Source organism: Aspergillus tanneri, assembly GCF_003426965.1.
Source record: "Aspergillus tanneri strain NIH1004 chromosome Unknown AapTan_2_pilon_pilon_pilon, whole genome shotgun sequence".
Taxonomy (NCBI): Eukaryota; Fungi; Ascomycota; class Eurotiomycetes; order Eurotiales; family Aspergillaceae; genus Aspergillus; species Aspergillus tanneri.
The window spans coordinates 4,779,141-4,801,113 of NW_022984629.1; the positions used below are offsets into that span (position 1 = coordinate 4,779,141).

At 44.4% G+C, this 21,973-nt stretch overlaps 4 protein-coding genes across 4 annotated transcripts; 1 reads left to right on the forward strand and 3 right to left on the reverse strand.

Moving 5' to 3' along the window:
• Positions 1-29: 29 nt before the first annotated feature.
• Positions 30-1,964, reverse strand: ATNIH1004_001526 (FAD-dependent oxidoreductase; the record flags this gene model as incomplete). The annotated part of the gene is made up of 4 exons (XM_033566225.1): positions 30-542; positions 607-666; positions 830-1,303; positions 1,923-1,964. The coding sequence occupies 4 exons, from the start codon at positions 1,962-1,964 to the stop codon at positions 30-32; spliced, it is 1,089 nt and encodes a 362-aa protein (XP_033431982.1).
• Positions 1,965-4,274: 2,310 nt separating this feature from the next.
• On the reverse strand, positions 4,275-8,306 carry ATNIH1004_001527 (uncharacterized protein; the record flags this gene model as incomplete). Its single annotated transcript, XM_033566226.1, has 5 exons — positions 4,275-4,721; positions 4,779-6,299; positions 6,489-6,738; positions 6,798-6,975; positions 7,025-8,306. 5 exons carry the CDS (start codon positions 8,304-8,306, stop codon positions 4,275-4,277), a joined length of 3,678 nt encoding a protein of 1,225 aa, XP_033431983.1.
• Positions 8,307-17,401: 9,095 nt separating this feature from the next.
• On the reverse strand, positions 17,402-18,305 carry MAT1-2-4 (putative mating locus protein; the record flags this gene model as incomplete). Its single annotated transcript, XM_033566227.1, has 4 exons — positions 17,402-17,409; positions 17,461-17,535; positions 17,584-17,762; positions 17,815-18,305. 4 exons carry the CDS (start codon positions 18,303-18,305, stop codon positions 17,402-17,404), a joined length of 753 nt encoding a protein of 250 aa, XP_033431984.1.
• Positions 18,306-18,831: 526 nt separating this feature from the next.
• ATNIH1004_001529 (HMG-box domain-containing protein) lies at positions 18,832-19,847 on the forward strand (the record flags this gene model as incomplete). The annotated part of the gene is made up of 3 exons (XM_033566228.1): positions 18,832-19,010; positions 19,063-19,352; positions 19,402-19,847. 3 exons carry the CDS (start codon positions 18,832-18,834, stop codon positions 19,845-19,847), a joined length of 915 nt encoding a protein of 304 aa, XP_033431985.1.
• Positions 19,848-21,973: the final 2,126 nt, after the last annotated feature.

Consider the following 21,973-nt stretch of genomic DNA (forward strand, 5'->3'; position numbering starts at 1 on the left):
ATACAATTATGAAAAGTTGAAGTTGATGCCTAAAAGCTCTTTATGCTAAACCTGTAACCGACAAAGTGACCTGCGTCCTTCGAATATCTAAGAATATCCTCCTCGATATTATAAGCCATCGCCTTCTGGCCCAACCCTAATTTGTCCAGCGCGAATAAGTCATAAATCCCCAGGTCTCTTGAAGTCACAAGCTCCTTGAGCCACAGACCCAGGGACCGGTCTTTCTTCAGCACGTTGCCATTCCGTTCCGCAGCCTTGTGCATCTCGTCCACTCGCGCCCTTCGTTTTTCTTCGTACACTCTGAAGACCGCACTAAGCGAGTGTGGATGGGTAGCTAGCATCTGAGACAGGAGGAAAATATATTCCAACACCATTGAAACTTCTTGGCTAGCATGAGGTTGGATCGCATGAGTTGCATCACCGATAATGAGACATCGTTCTTTGGACCAATTTCCACCTAACGGCAGTCGAAACACTGGACAGAACTTGAGCACTTGGGTCAGTTTGACGACCTCCCGTAGGGTCCTGCCCCATTCCGACTCCTTGATAAGGTCAAGTAAGGTCGACTTTAAGTTTTCCACTTTCTCTTTTCCTCGCTACTCCCACCCATTTCGTGTCACCCTCCGCCGGGATACGAACCTCACGAGAAAAGAACCAATAAGCATACTACCGTTCTGGGTGCAAGGTAACAAGGCCAAGAGCCCATCAGTAGTTAGAGTCATGTTGAGAATGTCAATCAACACCGCCCAGCGGTGGGAGCCAAAGAGAATATGTTAGAAATGCCTGAGTATTCGGGCGACATGCTAGGATCCACGTAATGTTTGCGGACCATGGAGTGGATACCATCACAGTTAAGGAGGAGATCTGCTCTGTCGCGGGTGCCGTCGGAAACACTAATACCTTCCTCATCTTCCTCAATGCCCCTCAAGCGCTTACGGTGATGAATGATGACACCGGCGTTGTGGGCCTCCTGGCAGAGGACTTCCATACGATCAATTCTCCATGTCCTTAAATATTCAAATCCAGTCTTTTTCCAGCTCCAGGAGGTTATGTCCATCTCGCTGATTACATGACCCTTGACCGCATGCACGGACAGAGTAGACGTTTCCACTCCTCGGGCTCGAAGGGCATCCCAAAGCCTCAGTCGACGAAACAGTCCCGAACCATTCGACGGAATACCAATCACGCCACCCAGAGTAGTGGGCTCCGTGCGAATTTCGTAGATAGTAGGTAATATGTTATTGTATTGATAAAGGCGTAGGGCCGCTAAGATATCGGCGGGACTGTCGCCAACGATTATAACCTAGGTAATCGAAGTTAATCAAATGTACACAAATCCAATATATTCATTATTTTTAAGTCGATCATCTGAAAGCGCATTGCAGTATTACAGTACACTTCGTAATTTTCTCATCTTAGATGACAATTTGCGTCTAAGCTATCCTTTGATACGCTGAAGAGACGGTGGAATTTTGTGAAGTGATATTTAACTATTGTTTGTTACGAATCTTTACTGCCTTTGGCCACTAAGTTGGAGGTAGGGATGTGGCTATTTAGTCGAATACAGGAGAATCACGATATCAGTTACAGTTTGTATGGGCGTAAACTAAGAATCCTTCCCATTTCCCTTATAAGGTGTGGTAAGATATTGGCAAGCTGGAGTTAGGGCTTCCGGTAGCCTTGCGTTTGCGCAACAGTTCAGAAAGTTTTATGTCTACTTTGGCTCATCCGAGGACAACTCTGTATCGCCCATTGGCCAAGGCAGCTGACTACGTAATGTTTCAGTGTTGCAGGGCCTTTGAAGGGTCAAGACTCGAACCTGGGAAACTTCGCTCCTGGCAAATCTTCGGGATTTTATCACTTGGTACCAACATGGCTGATCGAGCTGAATTTCGTGGGTGAATTTTATGAGCTTTATATACCGAATTATTACCGGATTGAGACGATTCACAATACATAGCCATGTAAGGGAAAGCACGGTATAAGTGGCATGTACAAAGTCTCTATTGTCTCTTCAGTCTAGTGGTACCGTTACGATGCACATTTAGTAACTTGGGGGTTGCTTACAAGGGTGCTAGACCTATTCGGTAGGCGGTGGCCTCGACACACCCAAGCCTATCGCCTGGAGATTTTGAAGCTTAAGGGATTTCCTAAAAGGGTAGGTAATCTCGGCCATTCAAGATGCGGAGACCTCGATCATTACAATTTTTGCACAGCTCTAAGAAAGTTCCCTTTTCCAACGGTTTCGTAAGGATACCCGCAATAATGTAATCGGAAGCGAGCGTTTCACTTCTCCGAATCTGACCCCGGTCAAAATACTTGCTCAACTTAACCACCCATCATGCCACTAAAAGCGCGTACAAATTTAATGATTCAATTGGGAAAGAGAAATGTGCCCAACTTGCAATTCAGCTCCTAAAAAACAAAATCAACGCAATACCTGAAGCAGCACGCGTTTTAATGTCTCTCATACAATCTTACACTGTCGACTTAATGGCATTACATGTCGCGGCGAGACACGTGCCAACAGTCATAAAATAATTCAAAATTAAGAGGAATCGCTTGTGCAACGGATAATATCATTAGACCGACGTGGGGCTGCTCCCTGACCATAACATATACAAGAAATGGTTAATATTCTTCTTGTTAAACGTGGTACAACACATATCCAGACAGTTAGTGATAAATTGGTGTATAACTTTGCCAAACGGCGCGATGAGCTTAAATTAAGATATTCTCGAAGATATAATTACCAGCGTGCCAAACCTGAGGATCCTAAGATTACTAAAGAGTGGCTTGATCTTGTACATATCAGAGTTATGCACCAAAGGATTGTACAAGATATTTATAATTCCGATGAAACTGGTTGCAATGGGCCTGGTAGCTACCGCTAAGGTAGTTACTAGAGCTAATATAGCTGGTCAGTCCTTGCTTGTACAGCCAGGTGATTAAGAATGGGTTACCTCTATTTACTGTGTTAACTCTTATGTACTTCTTGTAGTATTAACAAAATGTATACTCTCCATAGCCTCTATAGTCCCTGTAGTCCCTGTAGCCAATTAGCCACCAATCAATCAAAGCTCTATTAACCTGTTGTAGCCCGCCTATGTATTGTATAACATGGAGCGCTTCGCCAATGAAGCAATAACTTGAGGCTGAGCACCATAAAATCCCACCTTAATCCCACAAAAGAAAGACGGAATGTCAGTAGATGGCTGGCATAAACGCCAAGGGCATGGAAAAAAGACAGCGGATCGCTGTAAAACAAAACGAAAATTAAAAAGCCATGCTCTTTCTTGTCATCCCGTTTTGTCGCACTTGGAGTCGTGGCGCTGGGTTGTCAACCCCTTGTCTCCTGCTTCACCATGACGATATATGGCTTCCTGTATGTATTTCTTGCCAGGTAAGCTAACCACACGTTGGTACGGGGCCTCCTACCTATTATTCAGCGTCTAGTGCCATGGCGGCGAGGCCTCTTCTATCTATTGTTTAGTGCGAGTATGCCGCCAGCAGGGTCGTCGAGCTCAACTTGCTGGAATTGCTCGTGGACACCAGTTCGCAGCATAAACTTAGCAATTTGGTGTCATTGGTCAACCTGTATCGTACATGTGGCCATCTTGTTGAATATCATTGTCCATGACGCGGTGTGCAGTGAGCATTGGGATGGACATGGTTTAGGTTCTGCGAGCACTCCTCACAGCAACGCCGGTTGTTTTGAGATGCCTCGATATTGTAAAGTGCGCGAAGCCAATGTGCATGGTGCATATCTTGGTCCCTACTCTCCCTACTCTCCCTACTGCCCCTACTGCCCCTATTGCACCTATTCACAATATCTGATAGGTGGCTACTATAGTATTTTACGGCCACAGCTGCCCCCAGTCTGTCAGAAATATGTGCGATCGATCCAACTATGAAAACTCTGACCACTATACACCAATTTCTACTATTTTAAGACGTCGTGGGAAGCTACACTACGTAAAATAGTATGGTTTTCCAATGTAAAACTTGACTTTGTCTAAGTACATTGAACTGTCTTCCTACTACGTTTAAGTTATACTAATGCTGTTTCTTATGTCGTATATTGCAATCTTCCTACTGGTTAGCTGAAGGATTGGTTGCTTGCCGAAATAGACTTGCTTCTAAACACAAACGTGCGTTTATGTACTAAGCTGTAGATATAAAACACAACGAATACTAAACACCTATACTGTAGGGGGCCATTGTCAAAGTATCCTAATGAGTTACGGGTCAAGAAACACGGATATAGCCAGCGTCTATGCATTGTCAACAAAATCAACCTCTGTTTGACGTCGCCGTTTGGATTTTTTTCGGTACGTGCCTAGAACATCGGCTAGCTGGCTTCTCTGGAGGTTGCAGACTTGTATGCGAAGTTCAACCTCCATGTCATTGTTACAGAAGAGGTAGGTCCAGACGTAAGGACTCCTTTGTCCAATACGGCGAACTCGACCCCATGCCTGCTTATGGGTGCTACTCACCCAATCTACCTCAAACAGGATAAGATGGGCGGCACGATGCAGGGTGAGGCCGGTCGCCGTTGTTTTGGTGGTGGCCACCAGGATCCCAGGACTCTGGAATTCGTCGCCGACGTTGACCATCTCACCTGCGCGGCCTTCTTGGAATGCTCTAACCAATTCGAAACGCTTGGGTGTGCTCGCGAGCATGAGCTTAGGGAACATATGGGGGTAGAAACGACGGAGTGCCTGGGATTAGTTAGCCGTTTTTCCTGTCTATGTTCGCTGGGGATGCTGTTAGCCTACCAGAGACAGGATCACGGCGGTGGTTGGGTACTGTGTAAGGATCACCAGCTTGCGAGGGGCGTTACTGTTATCCTCCATACCTAGGCCGTCGATAACCTCGCGCGTTTTGGCCCAACGAGTGGAGCCTTCCATGATACTTGATATATTCTTGTCAAACCACGACCCTTCGGGGTTTGGAAGAACTTCTGCCTTCTTCATCCCATCCACTGTGAAGGGAATGGAACTAATGTCTTTATTCTGACGCTGGGCGGTGCGGAGTAGTCCTGGAATGCCAGTTGCAATGCGGATGCGCTGGGTGATACTTCTTAGTTGAAACCGCCAGTCCGCATTGCCCTGATACCTTATTTCACTAATTTGACTCTTCATGTCATTGAAGAAGCTTTCAATGTTGGCTCGGTCTTCCTCGCTCAATGGGCAGACAAAATCTTTATGTATCTGCTCCGGTAGGGTTATTAGTGGTCGACCGAACCAGTTGGAATTCTCCGTCCGTTTTTCAAAGTTAATATGTTTGAGGTAATCTCTCACATCGTCAAGGCATTGGGCGAGCGCTTCCGGATTAAGTGTTTTAGACCGCACGACCTTCTCGAACGCTTCCCCGATCCTCTGTATTCTAAAAGATCGGTAGATTTTGAGCTCCTCGTGGTTAGCCCATTCTGGTGTCTCCGTTAGTTCCACAAACCCTTTGATGTTCTTTGGCGTTGTCGGGCAGGGTGTGCCCGATAGGAACCACAACGCCGGCTTGTTGCAGCGATCTAGTTTCCTAAAGACTTGGAATAACCTGCTGGTGGTCTGCCAGGAGGAATGGCACTCATCTCGTACCACACGGGCGGCAATATTTCCCATGAGGGTCATGTCTCGTGGTTTTTTCTTAATGTGGGGGGCGGCCGGCACTTGTGCTTGGAGAGTAAGATAGCGCTGAACGCGTGACTCGTAGCTCTCTGGCGTAGTTATAATAATAAACCGTGTCATATCATCTGGAACCGAGAACTCGGCGTCATGTATCATCTTCGTGGTGTTGGTAAGCTCTTGCTCCTCCTCTGCAGTCATTCCGTTGTATTTGTAGTACGTCTTGCCTTGCGTTTTAGCCAGTAGCTCGTTGAACCGTCTGGCTTCAGTATAGACTAGCTGGTCGACACCATGTTGCCGCACCCACCCCTCAACTGTTGGCATGCCAAGGACAGTTTTCCGATGCCCAATAAGGACCGTCATTCCAGTCTCACTATTACCGAGTATGGGGTCCTGCAGATCAAAAAAGTACGTCCATTCTTGCGCCCAGTTTGAGAGTAGTATGAGATCAACAATCACATAGGTTATCCCTATCCGATAGCTCCTCAGTTTGTGTGTTGGGCTACTGGGGTGGCAAGGACAACATATTGGCAGGTCGTTTGCGTGGTTACAGGGATACACCAGCGGCGGAGAGCTTCTCTTTGCTTTCCTTGCTTCCTCTCTCTCTTTTGTAAATCGTTGGTTGGCGATATCTAACCAGCGTCCGATAATTATGGCAAGAAGAACAGAGACTGTCTAAGTATTACACAATATGGAGTTAGTTAAGAAGAGGTTTACTTGCACCGTACCAGAGGCTGGGTGAGAATATCGGATGGGAGCAGATCGCATATCTCATGGAAGAGGAAAGGGAAACAAATAAAAAAAGAAAACCATAATAACCAAAGATGGAATTATAGGGGATAAAGGTCGTTGTTCAACGCTTACCTTGCCCAATCCAGGATCGTTAGCCAGGAAGCCGCCATTCTGGACACTATTCGCCTCGTTGTACAGCATCCATACAGCTTCGTACAACTGGTATGGTCGGGGATATCTGTCCGGACGTACACCAGGCAGAGGGATGCACTTATCTGGGTTTTGATACGCATTATGGGGAAACCGAAAGGCATCAAGGGTTAGGCGCCAGATTTCAACGTTGAGTTCGTCATATTGGAGATCGTGGTTGAAGTCTCTCAATCTGTTTAATCATTAGTACTAAATAATAATAATCTAGCAATCCACTAGAGGGTAACCTACTGCTCCTCAACCCGTTCCTCGTTGGTCCAAAGACCCCTTGCCAACTCCTCATCTTCTGTATCTACCTGGTTTTTTGTGTTATCCTTGTTGCCAGTCTGCTCTTTAATATCTGGATCATTGTCTGTCTCATTGTTACTATCGCTCTTACTATTAATAGAAATGGGTGTGGTCGGCCCCCCTAACGGATTTTCTTAGCCAAATAGACTAGAAAACGGTTATCTGCTTACCTGTATTGGTTGGGTCTACTGTTTGCTGTGTGGACTGGCTGTGGTCTGGGTGGGTGACTACTTCACCAGTGGAGGGGTCTGTGGTTACTGTATGCTGAACGGCCACTGTTGGCTCTGTAGTGTCACTGATTTGTTCTTCCTGCTGGTTTGCGCCATGAGTGGGAGCCAGGTTGGGATTTATCGGCTCCTGTAGTTGATGTTGCTCCTGTAGTGGTTGCTCATGGGGTATGTTATCGCTAGGCTCCAGGGATGTACGGAGTATATTTGCCGACAGTCTCGTCATATCCTCATATGTATCACTGCCCTGCTCATAGTCCAGATGGCGACTCTTTGGACTGCGTGAGAGTAACTGCTCTGTTATCATTCCGCATCCTGGAGTGTCCTGACGACTGTGTGGTTCGTCCGTAAAGTTAAGGAAGGTCGGTATTGGCCTGCACTGGTGTGGGTTGGGGTCTTCCACAATATGGAACTGGATTTGGTCGGCATGGGTGTTCATAAAGATATACTGCAGCTGCATCTGGGAGCGAACCACCGTGTGCGTCCCTTGAGAGTTGGTATAGCGCATAACATGGGCCGTCGGTTCGAACCCACACTGTTCTTGGAGAAACTCCTGCCATTTCTGGTAGGATATATGGTCTGGTTGCATTGACCCGTCGGAGTGCGGCCGGGTGTTTTCGCGGCAGAGTAACGAGGTATGTGCGAGCCCATTATAGCTACCGTCGTCGAGACCGGGGACGGTGTTTTGAACCTCAATCATTATTGGAGGGATGGGATAGACGTATCGGTGGCGTTCGTTGGATATTCTTGACTGCGACTTAGTACTATAGCTGCGGGATGGCGGTTGCAGGGGCTGTGTAGACGAACTAGCACAATTTTCTGGCTGGGGTTGCTCCTCAGAACTGTGCTCAACATCATCTGACTCAGACTCAGACTCAATGGCGGCTCGACGCTTGCGCTTGCGTTGGGTGGCATTTCTTGACTTCTCCTTGCGCTGCTCTAGCCGTATCCTAACAGATATATTGTATAGGGCCTCGATCGCCCATTCAGGTTTATCCGCATGACCATTGCGAACGAACTTTGGAAATGCTGAGATCGATTCTTGGAGAATGCGTTTTGCTTGTGCTTTGCCGCCTGCGAGCCTAAGCTGATTCCATTCGGTCTTGTTGTTCTCCATAATGGTTCGGAGGGTACCCTTGGCGGATTCTCGTTGCCTCGTAGAATGAAAAGGGAAACAGGCCCATAGCTTACCAACGCCAAAGTGTTTATCTGGTTCACGCTGCATGGTTGATGACATGATATGTGGGGAATATGAGACAAATTAGCGAGAATGTCGACAGTATACAATAGCTAGTAGCAAAAAGACGAAGAGGGACAACCGTGGGGATAGGGCGAATAGTAGCGAAAGGATGAAAAGGGACAACGGCAGGAATAGGGAGTATTATGGGGGTTGGGAAAGAAAGAGTTTTCATACCTGATATATTCACTGTTCAGCCTGCGTTTGTTTGTCCAACTCCGTTGAGAAATAACAGGGGCGCTGCACCATGGTAACCAATGAAGGAATACTACAACCGTCTTTTATTCTATTCGTTGTGAATTCATACCAATTAATATGCGGGAGTTGGATCCAGAATTTATATGATTTTCACTACTACGGAGAGTGGGATTGTAGTATAGACTGGCATCTCTTCCGGGACTGTTGGAATGGTACTGGATAAGATAGAAAACAAGCCCCCCCCCCCAAAAAAAAAGGACAAGGGGGCAGCCAACGTCTACCGTTGTGAGATAGCTGAATATATCGTATTCTACATACATGGAACCTAGCATGGATTGTAGATAGGCTCGATAGTGCAAAGATAACCTGGCCAAAGGCACGTTTTCAGTGAATAGTCGCGACAGAGTCAGAATCGGAACCAGGACCAGCAGCGTCTACTTACATGCACCGGTTGGAGATATCACGGTTTGCATTTGAGGGAAAGTCAAACCAGGAACCCGTCTATAAAACTTGCTAGAAAGATACGTCAGAGTGGATATGTTCCAGGTGAATGCTTACGAATGTGTTATTGGTGCAAACGGGCCAGGCCATCCCTTAGTCTCTCTGAATTGTGGGAAACACCTCGGAAGAGTTCTGGAAAGCGTCAGTCCTTCACCCAGAGAGTAGCAGATGGTGAATATGTAGATGAACTTATTTAAATATAATCAGTCAAAAGCCATATTACAAACCCAAGATAACGTACATGTACAAGACAACTGGTCCGATTCGTCACCCACAACTATCGTGCTCTTTCAGAAAGAGAGACCAGCGGCTAACAGGAAGATGCATATAAGGGAAGGGCTTCATAGAGGATCAGTTATAGCCTTATACAAAGCTGAGAGACTCAACTCACAATCACAGTCAGGAATAGTCGACACGATCTGAATAGCACCGTAACCCAGAGACACAAGGCTTCGATCGCCGAGTATCCGACCCGTTCAAAGATAGTTGAGTTGTAGGCGTACATTCGATTAACTGGGTTCATAGCACCAGGTAGCACGGAATCAGATGGAGTTCGAATATTTTACCTGTTTGAATTCACCAGACGGCAGAGTAATTGGTCAAGACGCCCTGTAAGGGAAAAAAAAAAAAAAAAAAAAAAAAAAAAAAAAGTAAAGAACGAAGTATAGCAGTACGAAAACCTATGATTGAATACCACAATCTACTTAGAGAAAATTTCTTTTATTTAGTCTCGAACTAAGTTGGCCTCTGGTCATGATAAGGAAAGTGGAAAGCCTCCTATGGTTGATATTGAAATATAGGTCATTAGCCACGCCATAACACCTTTGCCGGTAAAGGATTCGTATAGACCATGATATTAGGCCCTGAATTCGAGGAGTAGATGAAGGCATGCCAGGTATAGACCATAAAGCCTCATCCTATGATTGTACATACAGCCAGGGTTATTTAATCTGTGATAGTTTCACTTTTTGCGGATACGGGATCAAACTCACTATGCGTCCAACATTTTATGGGCCTGAATATGCTCATTCCATCCAAAGTCCGCAAATAGAGAACACAGAGCATCTGAGATGTGCTTGCCATAATTGTCATTAGCAAGGAAATGTGCCTTGGGTGTGTCACCTCCCCAGTTAAAGTTAACGGTCAGATAATCCCTGCGCTGGCCGTTCAGCAGCTTTCTTGGGTATATCAGATTCCACATCTTCCGCACGATCTCAAATCCTTTTTCAATGTGTGGGCCGCTCATGTGTCAGCCAAGCGTCCACAAATCATAGATGTCAAATAAAGACGACGTATTTACCGCGGTACATATCTTGATCCGGGACTGGAAGGTGCTCTTGCAATCAATAGACGCGTATATGCATTCCTTCATAATCTCATATTCAGTTAAGGATAAAATACTCTTCTACCTTTGTTAACACTAGTCTGAGACTGTTGTTCTACGAAGCTTTCTTATGTTGTCAAACATTATGCGTATCAAGTTCATTCCAGTTGCGGTAAACATAAAAATCGGAATAATATACGGTTTGACTGTAAGCGAGTTTCCACGTAAATCGAGTTCAATTACCATCTGAGTCTTAGGACGGAGATAGGAGACATAATCCCAATACTGGCGTGCCTAACAGCTCGTAATTGTTATCTTTTTATCAAAATGTCGAACCAGTCTAAGTCGATGTCTGACTGGATATAGGTTAAATTCTGGAGAAGTTATCTTGGGGCGAGTTCATTGATGGGATCCGACTACGTACCGGCACGAGGACCAGTAGGTTTGAATGCGATGCGATATGCGCTCTTTGAGCCCTGTTGATAGTTAACACTGACATCAAAGACACCATACCTATTAGCCATAGCAGACATCCGGATCCCATTCCCCCGGGTTTTGCTAGGTATTGCCCAAGGCTTGGAATGATAACAGGGTAGAGAAATAACAGATTCTGATATTGTGACCTAATGCTATACCCTGTATGGCTCAAAGTAATCCGACAACAAGAGCTATCTTGTGCCACCAAAGTTTATAATTGTGATTTCCATACTGTAAAAATCGAGTCAACACCATCCATTGGATGCTCCTGTTGTCTCGTTATTACAATCTGCATCAGTTACCACCTCTGAATGCTCATAACGTGGAGCAGACAGGAGAGCCATAAGTTTAAGATAACTGAAGTGCGGGTGAATAGCGTGATTTCAAAAAATTGATTCGCGCAGTGTTAAATTATGAGTAGAAAGGCAAGTGAAGCCTTTTCCATTGACTATTCAACTTCTTGGATTGAATGACTGATAGTAAAATATTATTTGGATAGGAAATTGACCCCTATTTATACCTACCTTATCATGACTTTTCTTCGATGATCCCGTACACCCTGGTAAAATGGATAGATCATATCTAAGGTGGCGATCTAACGAACATTAAACGTAGAAGAGGAAGGAAGGAAGAAAGAATTCTATCGTACAGGAATTGTGGGAAAATCTCTATGTTGTGGGATCAACAGTGAATAACGTTTTGGTGCCTCAGGCAGGTTCGGCCCAGGCCCTGGCATTTTCGACCTTCAAGGAAACTAATAGGATTTGGGCTCCTCCTTCCTTCCTAGTCAGGCTGTTGTGTAAATATCAAAGACTCTGCTTTGCTATCTTGAAGCCATTCCGCAATGTCTCGGATGGTAAAATTCAACACATAGGGTCAGCCATTTCCGGTTCAAATAGATCGCTCACCTCGTTGACTTTTCCTGACAGAATTTCTTCAGCGCGGAGCATGTTTAGTTTCTTTGTATAGGAGGTTGTACTAGGATTGTATGCTCTCTTATGTGTTAAACTTGTGCTAATTACTCGCCTCTTGTGCCAATGCCGTCTTGATCTTCAGGCTCTTGGTGGTTCACAGGAGGTCCAGGTGTTCCTGGCGGAGGTGCGAGTAAAGTTTGGCCTGCACCTCGTACCTAGACTGCTGGGTATTAAATTACCTCTGTAGAGGCTGGATCTAGTCATCCCATGATGTGTTCTGTATGTTTAAGTTCGATATTAACTTGTTTATTTGCCCTTCCCTAGTCCACACGTTAATTATATTGCTGTAGTACTAGTTAATACTGTTTATATTATGCCTAAGCGTTTATGTTCTCCCGCTTATTCTGCCAGCTGGCCCGGGTCTGCATATTATGGTGGATATATAATTGCTATTCCTGTGCTAATTGCTGCTGTTCTACCGGAAATGATGTTGTTTTTTAAAAGTCGTGTTGGGCTTGCTACTGTGTAAGGATCTGCGAGTATTATTATTCCTCCCACTGCGTCTGCAGATGTTACTATTTGTCTTTAAACTTCTCCCGTTGCTGCTTGGTCTTGGTGATCTAGAAGCTATTAATCGGTTCTGGCTCCGCAGCCGTTGCTTTGGGTGGTAAAGATAGTTTAGACTTGACTTCTTTAACGGCCGCTTGGGTAACGCTGGACGCTTTTATTATTAGTTAGCAAGTTAGGCGAGACTTGGGGTAACTTGGGAGTAGTAATTAGGCTGGTTAAATAGCACAGATTCGAGTACTTATACTAGAACTATACAAGTTAATAGTATTGGGCATCATAGCGGCCGCGAAATGGTCTAATGCACCAAATAGAAACAGATATTGTGCACTTGTATGCATAGCCCGCAGCGTGCTGGTAATAAATTTGTATATGCTATAGCTTTCCTGTATAAATGGGATAAGTGAGGAGATCCGACACTTGTTATACCGACAGTGATTGGGAGAACATGATCTGGTCCGATAAGTGCTTGGCTGAATTGAGCTCCGGCCACCGCCATAGATGTGTTTCGACTTAATATGCACGGTGAAAAGTGGAAAAAAGAATACATTCAGCCATATAAGAAACGCAAATCAATCCGTGTAATTGTCTGGGCAGCTATTGGGGCACAAATTGCAGTGATTTTATCTGTTTGGAGTGAGATTTTAAGCTAAAAAAGAATGCGATACTGCACACATATATCTTACAGTCCTAGTGGAATTACTGCCTACTATTTGGGAACCGGGCCGTACTTTTATGCATGACAACGCTCCTATTCGTTCAGACAAAAAGGTTACAAAATGGTTGCAGGGTAATGATAAGCTGCATGGAATTGCCACCTTATTCACCTGATCTGAACCCTATTGAACACATGTGGTGTCCACTTAAAGGGTCAGCATATGACGTGTATTCAGAAACCAGCAAGGCATAGAATCATAAGGAAGATATGCTATGGGAGAATTTAGAGCAAACATGGTAGGGTTAGAGCAACCATGGAACTTGATCAGTCAAGATATTCAAAGCGCCAAGGGCTGAACCCATAGAACCTATAGGATAGGCTATGTACAAAAAGGAATAGTTGAAGAAGGAAGGAAAAAAGATAGGAAAAGGACAGGTAAATAAATCAGGAGAAAATCACGTGACGTATATTTTCGAGGGTCCGTAGGGCAATAGGGGCAATAGGGGCAATAGGGACGATAGGGGTAGTAGGGATAACAAGGTCAATGGGGTCAATAGGGTAAATAGGCCCGAGAGGTCAAAAGGGCTCCAGCGCTTTACACAAAGCGCAATAATAAAGAGTGAAAGATCGCGCTGACGCGGTTTTGGGGCAAAGGGGTGGTATACAAATACTAATCAATTTTTTGGCATAGTTTTATGATTCTTTACCGTTCATATTGTGTCGGTCAGCTGAATATTGACCCACTCTGGTCAGCATATTGCATATAATAAAGTCAAATTAATATAATCCCTGTTGTGTTGCAAGATACATTGTAAAGGGCTGGATCTCGGGCCTCTTGCTCCTATTGGCCTTCGAGTACAACAGGTGACTTTTCTCTTTCTTTCCTCTAACGATTCCTTTTGGCATAGCCTATCCTATATAGCATAGTCCACGATTTCGGTCCCTGACATATATAAATTTTTGTATGGACTCTATGGAGGGGCGAGCCATGGTTGGGTTGCCCCGCAACTGAATTAGCAAATTTTGGCAATTCCCCCCCAGAGATGCTCTTGGCCTTGATTAATTAATACTGCTTCAGTGTAATGTAGAAGACAATAATCCGTACAGTAAAGTCTCCTTGATTTTTCTTATTAATGAGAATAGGTATTAACTTAACGTATTTCACGGTGGAGCTACGTATACGGCCGAGATGCGCGTCTGTATTCCCATACAAGATGGCACTTTTTAACTTGGGATAACTCAACAATTCTTACATTATTATTGTTCATATTAAACAAATTCATTCTATATGGGTGTGTCAATAGGTATTGTAAATAATTTGTAAAGAAATTTGGTTTGGTCTCAGATACATATACCAGGCTTGAAATATTGGGTAATTTTATAATATCTAGTTAATTAATAGTACTAGCTGTTTAAAAATTATAATCCACTTGATTAAGCAACTACAGATTCCTCAGATTAAATTTCTATTAATAAAAAGGCAGAATGGCTAAGTTATGACGTGCTATTTGTATGGGAAAGCAGATGCGCAGCTCGGCCGTGTACGTAGCTCGACCGTGAAATACGTTAGTTGATCTGCGGAGTGGAAAATAATGGCAAGCCCCTGCTTTTATTGCCTTTAATATATAGTCTGATTGGTTGCATTGTCCACTCCTAAGTTAACGGTTGTGATTTCCTTAGTCACACCTTCAGCCAGACCCACCGAGAGTAGGAATTCTTTACTGTCATTAGCAGTATGACTGAGCGTCTGCTGACCTGTGGTACTGGTAGGGGTATCTTCGATTGCGTATATGTCTATTTGGCTGTTTGAAGACCGTTTCAGCTTTCGATCTGCGGCAGTCTCCTCGTGCCGTGTGCACTCTCATGAGTTCCAGAGTGAGGACGCTCGTCGCTGCAACTACAACCCCAGGTGACTGTGACGGCAGGCGGATCAGACTGATAAAATCATATTGAGTCCTATATCAAGAATACTAAAGATAGGGAGGAAAGGAAGAAGGTAGAAGGGGCGTTGTCATGGTGAGCGAGAATATGGTGGGAAGCTGCCCAGCCCCAACCCTGTGCCCTCAGCCCTTTCTTATCCCAGTACGGTCAGCCTGCAAACCACATAAACATCACATCACTGGGTTGAGCTGAACGCGATGTCTAAGGTGAAATCATCACATTGAAAAACTCGTTCATCTTTGGTTGAAAGTGCTCAATATGATTGCTTCATTTGGACTTGCTGTCTAGGATGCTCGAGAATACATTGACAAGTTGCGAACATTAGATGGCAAAGGTGACGACAAGGTCATTGTCAGCGCTGCTGATTCCATGTACGGCGGACACTGGCCCATAGATAACACGGGGGAATGCTGTCGATGATAACTAGTCGGTCTTAGGAACGCATGAATTTCCACCACTGACAGTCGTCCCAGTGCCGTGTAGCAACATGTTGATCGGCCATTGCACGGACTTCGCATAATAATAATCATCACTTCGACGAGCGGGAAGATGATACAGGTGAGGAACATCTAGGACCAGGCGCACCGGCTCTCGAAGAAGAGGGGTGGAAATGGCCTGTGAAGTGATCGGGACCTGACGCGTGATCCAGCAGAAATTTACAAGCCTCAGGCAAAGCAGGGCAAGCAGTTCTTCGCGCTGGGATGCGCCGGATGATGCTGGCTACCAGTGGTGCCAGATCCGCGGGCTGATTGTGATCCAGACAGAGCAGGATATGAAGTTGACTGTGTTGCATATTGGGATGGCGCAGGTTTCCTTCTTGGGCCGCCGCCGAGTCGCAGCATGAGATTGTCCGTGAGGGGCGGGGTAGCTCGTCGCGAACGGCGTACTACAATAACAACAGATGGACTGAGGATCTGATCTCGGCTATAAGGCAGTAGCGAGCTCCAACACGTTGATTGAGATTATGAATGGCATTTTCTCTAGGCGCAACTCGCCAGAGCCGCTGATTGTGGCCATTAACAATGTGGTGGCCAGTTGTGTTAAGGCGACATTCACAAGCAAGACCCAGGACCGATTAGAAACGGCGAGCAAAGCCGTGGGTGCTGTGTGCTGAGCTCTCGTGTAACAAGTGCAGGATATTATTCTGGAGAAGAGCCGGGATAAAACAGAGAAGGTTGACTATTCTAAACTTAGTTCGCATGAATTCAAGGCACAGGAAATAAAGTATCGGGTAAGCTCGATCTTCTATTAGCCGCTCGGACTTCTTTATTTAATTATAACTCTCTAACGCGAATAAAACCCATACGTCGAAATCCTCAAGTCGAGAACAGCCTTGTACTGGGACAGCGTCTGAGCGAAATACGCAAGATCTCGTGCTAGGAAGACTAAGATAGCTTCAGGGGAACTACAGAGTAACTCCACCATCTGTGCTATTATGTGCTTGTGGCAGTTTTGTGGATTTGTGATAATATTTTCTCCGGCTCCCCTTGTTCCTTGGTGATCTCCGGAAATATCGGGGTTGCCATCTAGCTAGCTCTTTATTGTATTGTAATCTCCTTAGTCCGAAAAGGGTAAGACTAGGTTACAGGGTACACCCAATTGCCACGCCACTGCAAAAAGGTCAACTAGACTTGGTAATACCAAGTCTGGCTCCCAATTCACTTATCTACCGTCTCCGCGGTCACACTAAATTAGCTGTGATTACAGTATTTTCTTTACCCATTTGTCACTGTTTTGGTACACCTAAAGTGGAGATTTAATCCGATCCTAATTTAATTCGTTTCGAACCCACTCAAACTAACTGCCTGTGCTTTTCAGAGCATGTCCATCCACAGTCTTATTGTCTTTAATCCATCTGGGCTGTAGCAATCCTATTGACTGTGTGCAGCAGAGCTGGATTACAGGCAGTTTATTGGAGTGTATAAAAAAGGAAATAAAAAGACAGGAAAGGAGAAAGAAATGAAAGAAGAAACATAGAATAGAATAGATATAGGCAAAGGAAAAAGAGAAGAGAGAAGAAAGACTGGAAACTAAAAAAGTAAAAGCGGATTCATCTCATCACACCATGGTCATCGTACCAAATGTTCTTGGCTATAAGAAATCTCGATAAAGATTAGAACGATAACATAAGTAGACAAAACTTATAATACAGGACACGATAAGACAAAAGTAATGTGATATTATGACAGTACGGAAAAGGAACATACGATTAAGAGCGACAGACAAGGAATAAACCATATCTATGCATTTCTTGCTAAATCTCATAGGCCATTTTTAATATACATTAGAGTGTTGAAAAGCCACAGGTGTGTTGTATGTTCATAAGGTCATGAGATATATGTGGAATCATAGGAAGCCACTGGTATTGTACAGTCGAGTTTCAGAATCGGTTTGTTAGATGTTGGGAGGCTTTGTGTCTGCCTGATCTGACTTCGCTTTGCTGTGATTGAAAGTCGGCATATTCATCTGTTATTGATATATTGCCCCTATCGATTCACAGAATCTAGTGCTCTATTATGAAAATATTAGCATTTTACTAAGAGTATCTTCTGGTATGCTTACTTTCAAGTTTGTTCAACAATGCAAGGCAAGTCTTCATTGCTCGGTAAGAGACACGATATTTTTCCAACCAGTCCCCTATCGCATTGTTAGTTAAATGGACAGTCTTCTACCCAAAATACTTACAAAATGCGTAAGCATCTTCGGGAGCGCAACGAGTAGCCTGCACGAGGACGTTCTTTTCCGCATCATCTAAGCGGAGACGAAATTCCATAGCCTCATAACAAATCTTCTGGGCTCGGACTCGATACTCGTCTCCTCGTGGATCAGGTCTCCAAAAGCTAACCCTTTCAACGACAGTTTTCCTTATAAACTCAGCAAAGATATAGAACATAGTTGTCATTGAGGGCAGCATACGTCATGTAGTACTCCTGAAGGCCAGCCCTGAAAATGAAGTGATAGCCATATTTCCTGGTGCACCGGGCAAGGTCATCATTTGCCTTCTTCTCCATAGAAAGAAGAGCTTGGTGGAACCTGAGTCTCTTTTCACCTCTTAGAGAACGCTCAATGGCAGGGTCAAGGATGCTAATGAGCTCGATAGGGTGACCCTCAATATCGGCAATGGTGGGAGTAATCCGATGGTCAGTGATGACGGGCAGCAGAAATTTGTTATGACGGCGGGCAGGCGTATTTGTATCTTCGGCCAAAGTATTAATTCGATGAGACGGATGAATCATAACTTCGCCTCTGGTAAGAGCAGTAACCTGGGCCATGAGACGACAAATGTTCTTGTGCATAAAGAATGAAATGCTAATGTAGGTGGCCTGCTCCCTTTGTTCTGAGGATAGGCTTGGATCTTGAGCAATGTTGGCAAGAAATCTCATGATGGTATTAATGAAAGTATCCATGATGAAAAATACGATTGGCAGGATACTCAAGATGTAGATTGAGATACAATGAACTTGTTTTTCTTGAGATGCTCCAAGAGGGAAGAGCTGAATAGTAGACAAAGTTGGAAAGACAAGGTGGGAGAGGGAATTGTGGAAGAAAGAAGTTGTGGGCTACAGAATGACTATGTTTTCTTTCAGTTCCTTGGGCAAATCTGAGAGTACCGTGGAAGCCCTTTAAGCTGAGACAAATAGTGAAGTGACTTTCAGACATTCACCATATTTGTCTAAGTAGACAAAGAAATGTACCAGCCTCCCACCATTAGGGGGAACACAACTTCACTGGCCATGTCCTACTGGGGCTTTCCACAATTTCTTCAGCGTGCTACTTCAAAACACTGCCTTTGAAGTACTTTTCCCTGTTCCCCCCCTGTTCCCTCCCCCCAATTTCTCCTTTCATGCCCAAGCCACGCCCGCTGGGACATGGTTCTTCATCTTACCTTTCACAACACCCTTTAAACGGATTTCTTTGCTCTACAAAACTAGAATGACTGCTCTACCTATCGACGTGAAGTCAACTGTTGACTCCACCGACAAGCTCACAGAGCTTCTTTGGCAGGATGCTTTGCGTCATCTCGAGTCTACGAACAACGAAGTCCTCTTGCCAATTAATATCACCGACTTGATCGGCCAGCGTAATGTCGACAAAATAAAGTCCCGTCTTGGGTAAGTCTCAATTAAAGAAAAACATGGGTAGCGAAACTCACGCTTTCGACAGTGCTCTCATTGGCGCTCCTGTTGTGGCTTTCGTTGACGAGTCTATCAACGCCCTTCGTGTCATGCGCACCCCAGCCTTTTCAGGCACGAATGTTTCAGTTGCGTCTCATGATATAATGCTCAATTTGGAAGGGGAAACTACTGGGTTTCCCGCGAAAATGCAAGGAAAGTCTTCTTTGCCTACGAAATCCGCCAAAGTCCCTCGCCCGCCCAATGCCTTCATCCTATATCGTCAGTACCATCATTCTCGAGTCAAAGAAGCATATCCTGCTTTTTCCAACAATGAGATTTGTAAGTTACTTCTTTCTCAGAGTTGGTCGAGCCTATCTAACAGGACTAGCTGTAATATTGGGAAAGCAGTGGAAAGCCGAACCCGATGACGTAAAGGTGCAGTTTCGGCAGCAGGCCGAGGAACTGAAGAAGAAACATGCCGAAGAACACCCAGACTACCACTACTCTCCTCGCAAGCCCTCTGAGAGAAAGCGCCGAGCTTCCTCACGCCAGCATCACAAGACCAGCCAGTGCGCCAAGTCTCCCCTGTCGGCCAACAAAGCCTTAAATGTGTCGACCCCCACTATGTATCCTGAGATAGAGATGGGCATGCCTGTAGACAATATCTTAGACCCCTTAAACATGATTATACCTTCTGAGCAGTTTGACTTTGATTCAGCGACATTTAATAGTCTGATCCAGCAGGTGCACGAGGACTACAACAAGGCAAATCTGTTCCCCCCGCATATGAGCGAGTCTTTGGAATTCTCTGATTTTATCACCGATTGCTACTGAATGGGAGAGATTGGGTTTCTGGAACGAGGAATACCAGGGGTGATTCATGGTTGCTTCTATCTTTTTTCTATAATCTTCGTGCATTCAGGGTTCTTCGGATTTTCGTTTTTCGTTTTTCGTTTTTCATTTTATGTACACATATTGCATCAAACATCCTGGACGGTGTATTAGGATGGTATATTATGATGGTGGCATGGTATCTATCTCTGCTTTGTCTTTTGTCTGTCCTTTCACAAACAAGTTACGACGGAATGACAGGGCTACAGCTTACAAATAGGGATTTTCTTTCTTCTATTTCTTTCTTTTCTCTCTTTTCTCTTTTCTTTTTCTATTTTACATAATTGGGATGGAATGGGTTTATTTACTGGCCAGGAATACACCAAGTACTGGACTAGTTAACAGGTACAAACATGTTACAGACAGACAGACATTGATAGTATCTACAGCTTGGTAGTTAACGTGAGCTGCAGAATCCACAGACTTCTTCAGGGGTCCATCGATCTTTGCACAACCACGTTTTCGTTAGGAAGGCCATGCTTCTGCAGCAGCCTCTGCATCCCCGATCGATCCATGATCGACCTGTTGGGCTCGCGTGGCTGGTATGCTGTGATACGCTTGCTCCCCAGCCACTTTCTTTTGGATTCTGCAATCTCCAGACTAGAAAGTTCCCTCGGTAGCTCCCTGCCTTCTTTTTCTTTTTCTATTCTTTTCCCTTCTTTTCATTTCTTTCTTTCTTTCTTTCTTCCTTCCTTCCTTCCTTTCTTTTTTTTTTGCAATTTGGTCCCTTCCCAGAAACAGTTGTTGGAACCTCCGATATTGTTTTACAATACACCACATCCGTTCTCTTTGCCCTGGACTATACAACAGAAGTAGATACATAGTTTTTATTAAGTTTTTTAAGATATAAAGTTGAAAAAAGACGGTCACTCCAACAATGCAATAATATTAAATATCTGGGCATTATATCCGAACAAACTCTAACCATTAACAACCCATTCCCTCTTATACAATGAATTCTGATCACTTGCCCAGATAAATGTCGGACACTCTAACCCCCCCCCTCTTTATTTCCGCTGGGTCCTAATAGTTATAGACAGATCTAAAACACCAGACCATAGTTAATTCCCGGCTCCTTTGTCGTTGTTCAAACACATGTTTCATGGTGGCGTTTACATTAAGGTAGAGGTGGTTTCTTCGAGAACAGTTTTGACCAGTCTTCCTTGCTAGTAATTAGGTTAATAATATATATATATATATATTTTAGCAACGCGGTGTTTGGGTGGTCATGGACTTTATATATTTAACTGGCAGAGGGTCGGGCCGGCCCTGTTGGTTTGTTTGCGAATAGCACCCTTGGGACTTAAAGCAGGTTAAGTATAGAGCTAGTAGTTGCCCTGTTAGAAGGTTCTACCAATATAAAAACTTTTTTTTTTTTTTCTTCTCAGAGAGATATAAACGGCCTCACTGTTAGGGAAAGAGTTGGGTTTAATGGCTTGTAAAAAATCATATCCTTAATACTTCTCCATTTGTTAAATTCCTGGATCAGATGTCCCGAGAGCGGGAGTAGGAGTTTTGGAGTATACTTAATCTAGCACTCGCTGTCGCGAAATACCCCAGAGAGATTTATTAGATCGCGGATTTAGACCTGGTTTCCGTCATGATGAACAGAATCTTTGGATGATATAAATGGGACAGTGGTCCGAACGCTGTATTATTTTTATATAGTAATTCACATGATCCAATAATGTAACTGGCAAGCGAGTCGGCCACTTTTCTGACTGGTGAAAGGGAAGCCATTCAAAACAGCCAAAAACTTGTATTTCTATACAAAACTAATTATTATTGCGAAATTTGCGATTAGGATATTGCAACCATCTAAGTCACACTATATAACAATCACTCCAGCGTGGGCTCGTACGCGTCGTTCAACCGTATGTGGCTCTGGATCTACTGGTATAGTATCCTGAGCTTCTTGGATTTTATTCTGGTGCTGTATATATTCGTGGGCCTCCTGTGTAAAAAGGCTCTCTGTAGTATCTATCTGTTGCTTATATTGCTTCTTTTATTGATGTTTTGCTTTATTTACCGTCTGTTGTTCCTGATTTTCTTTGATAAGAAAGGAGTCT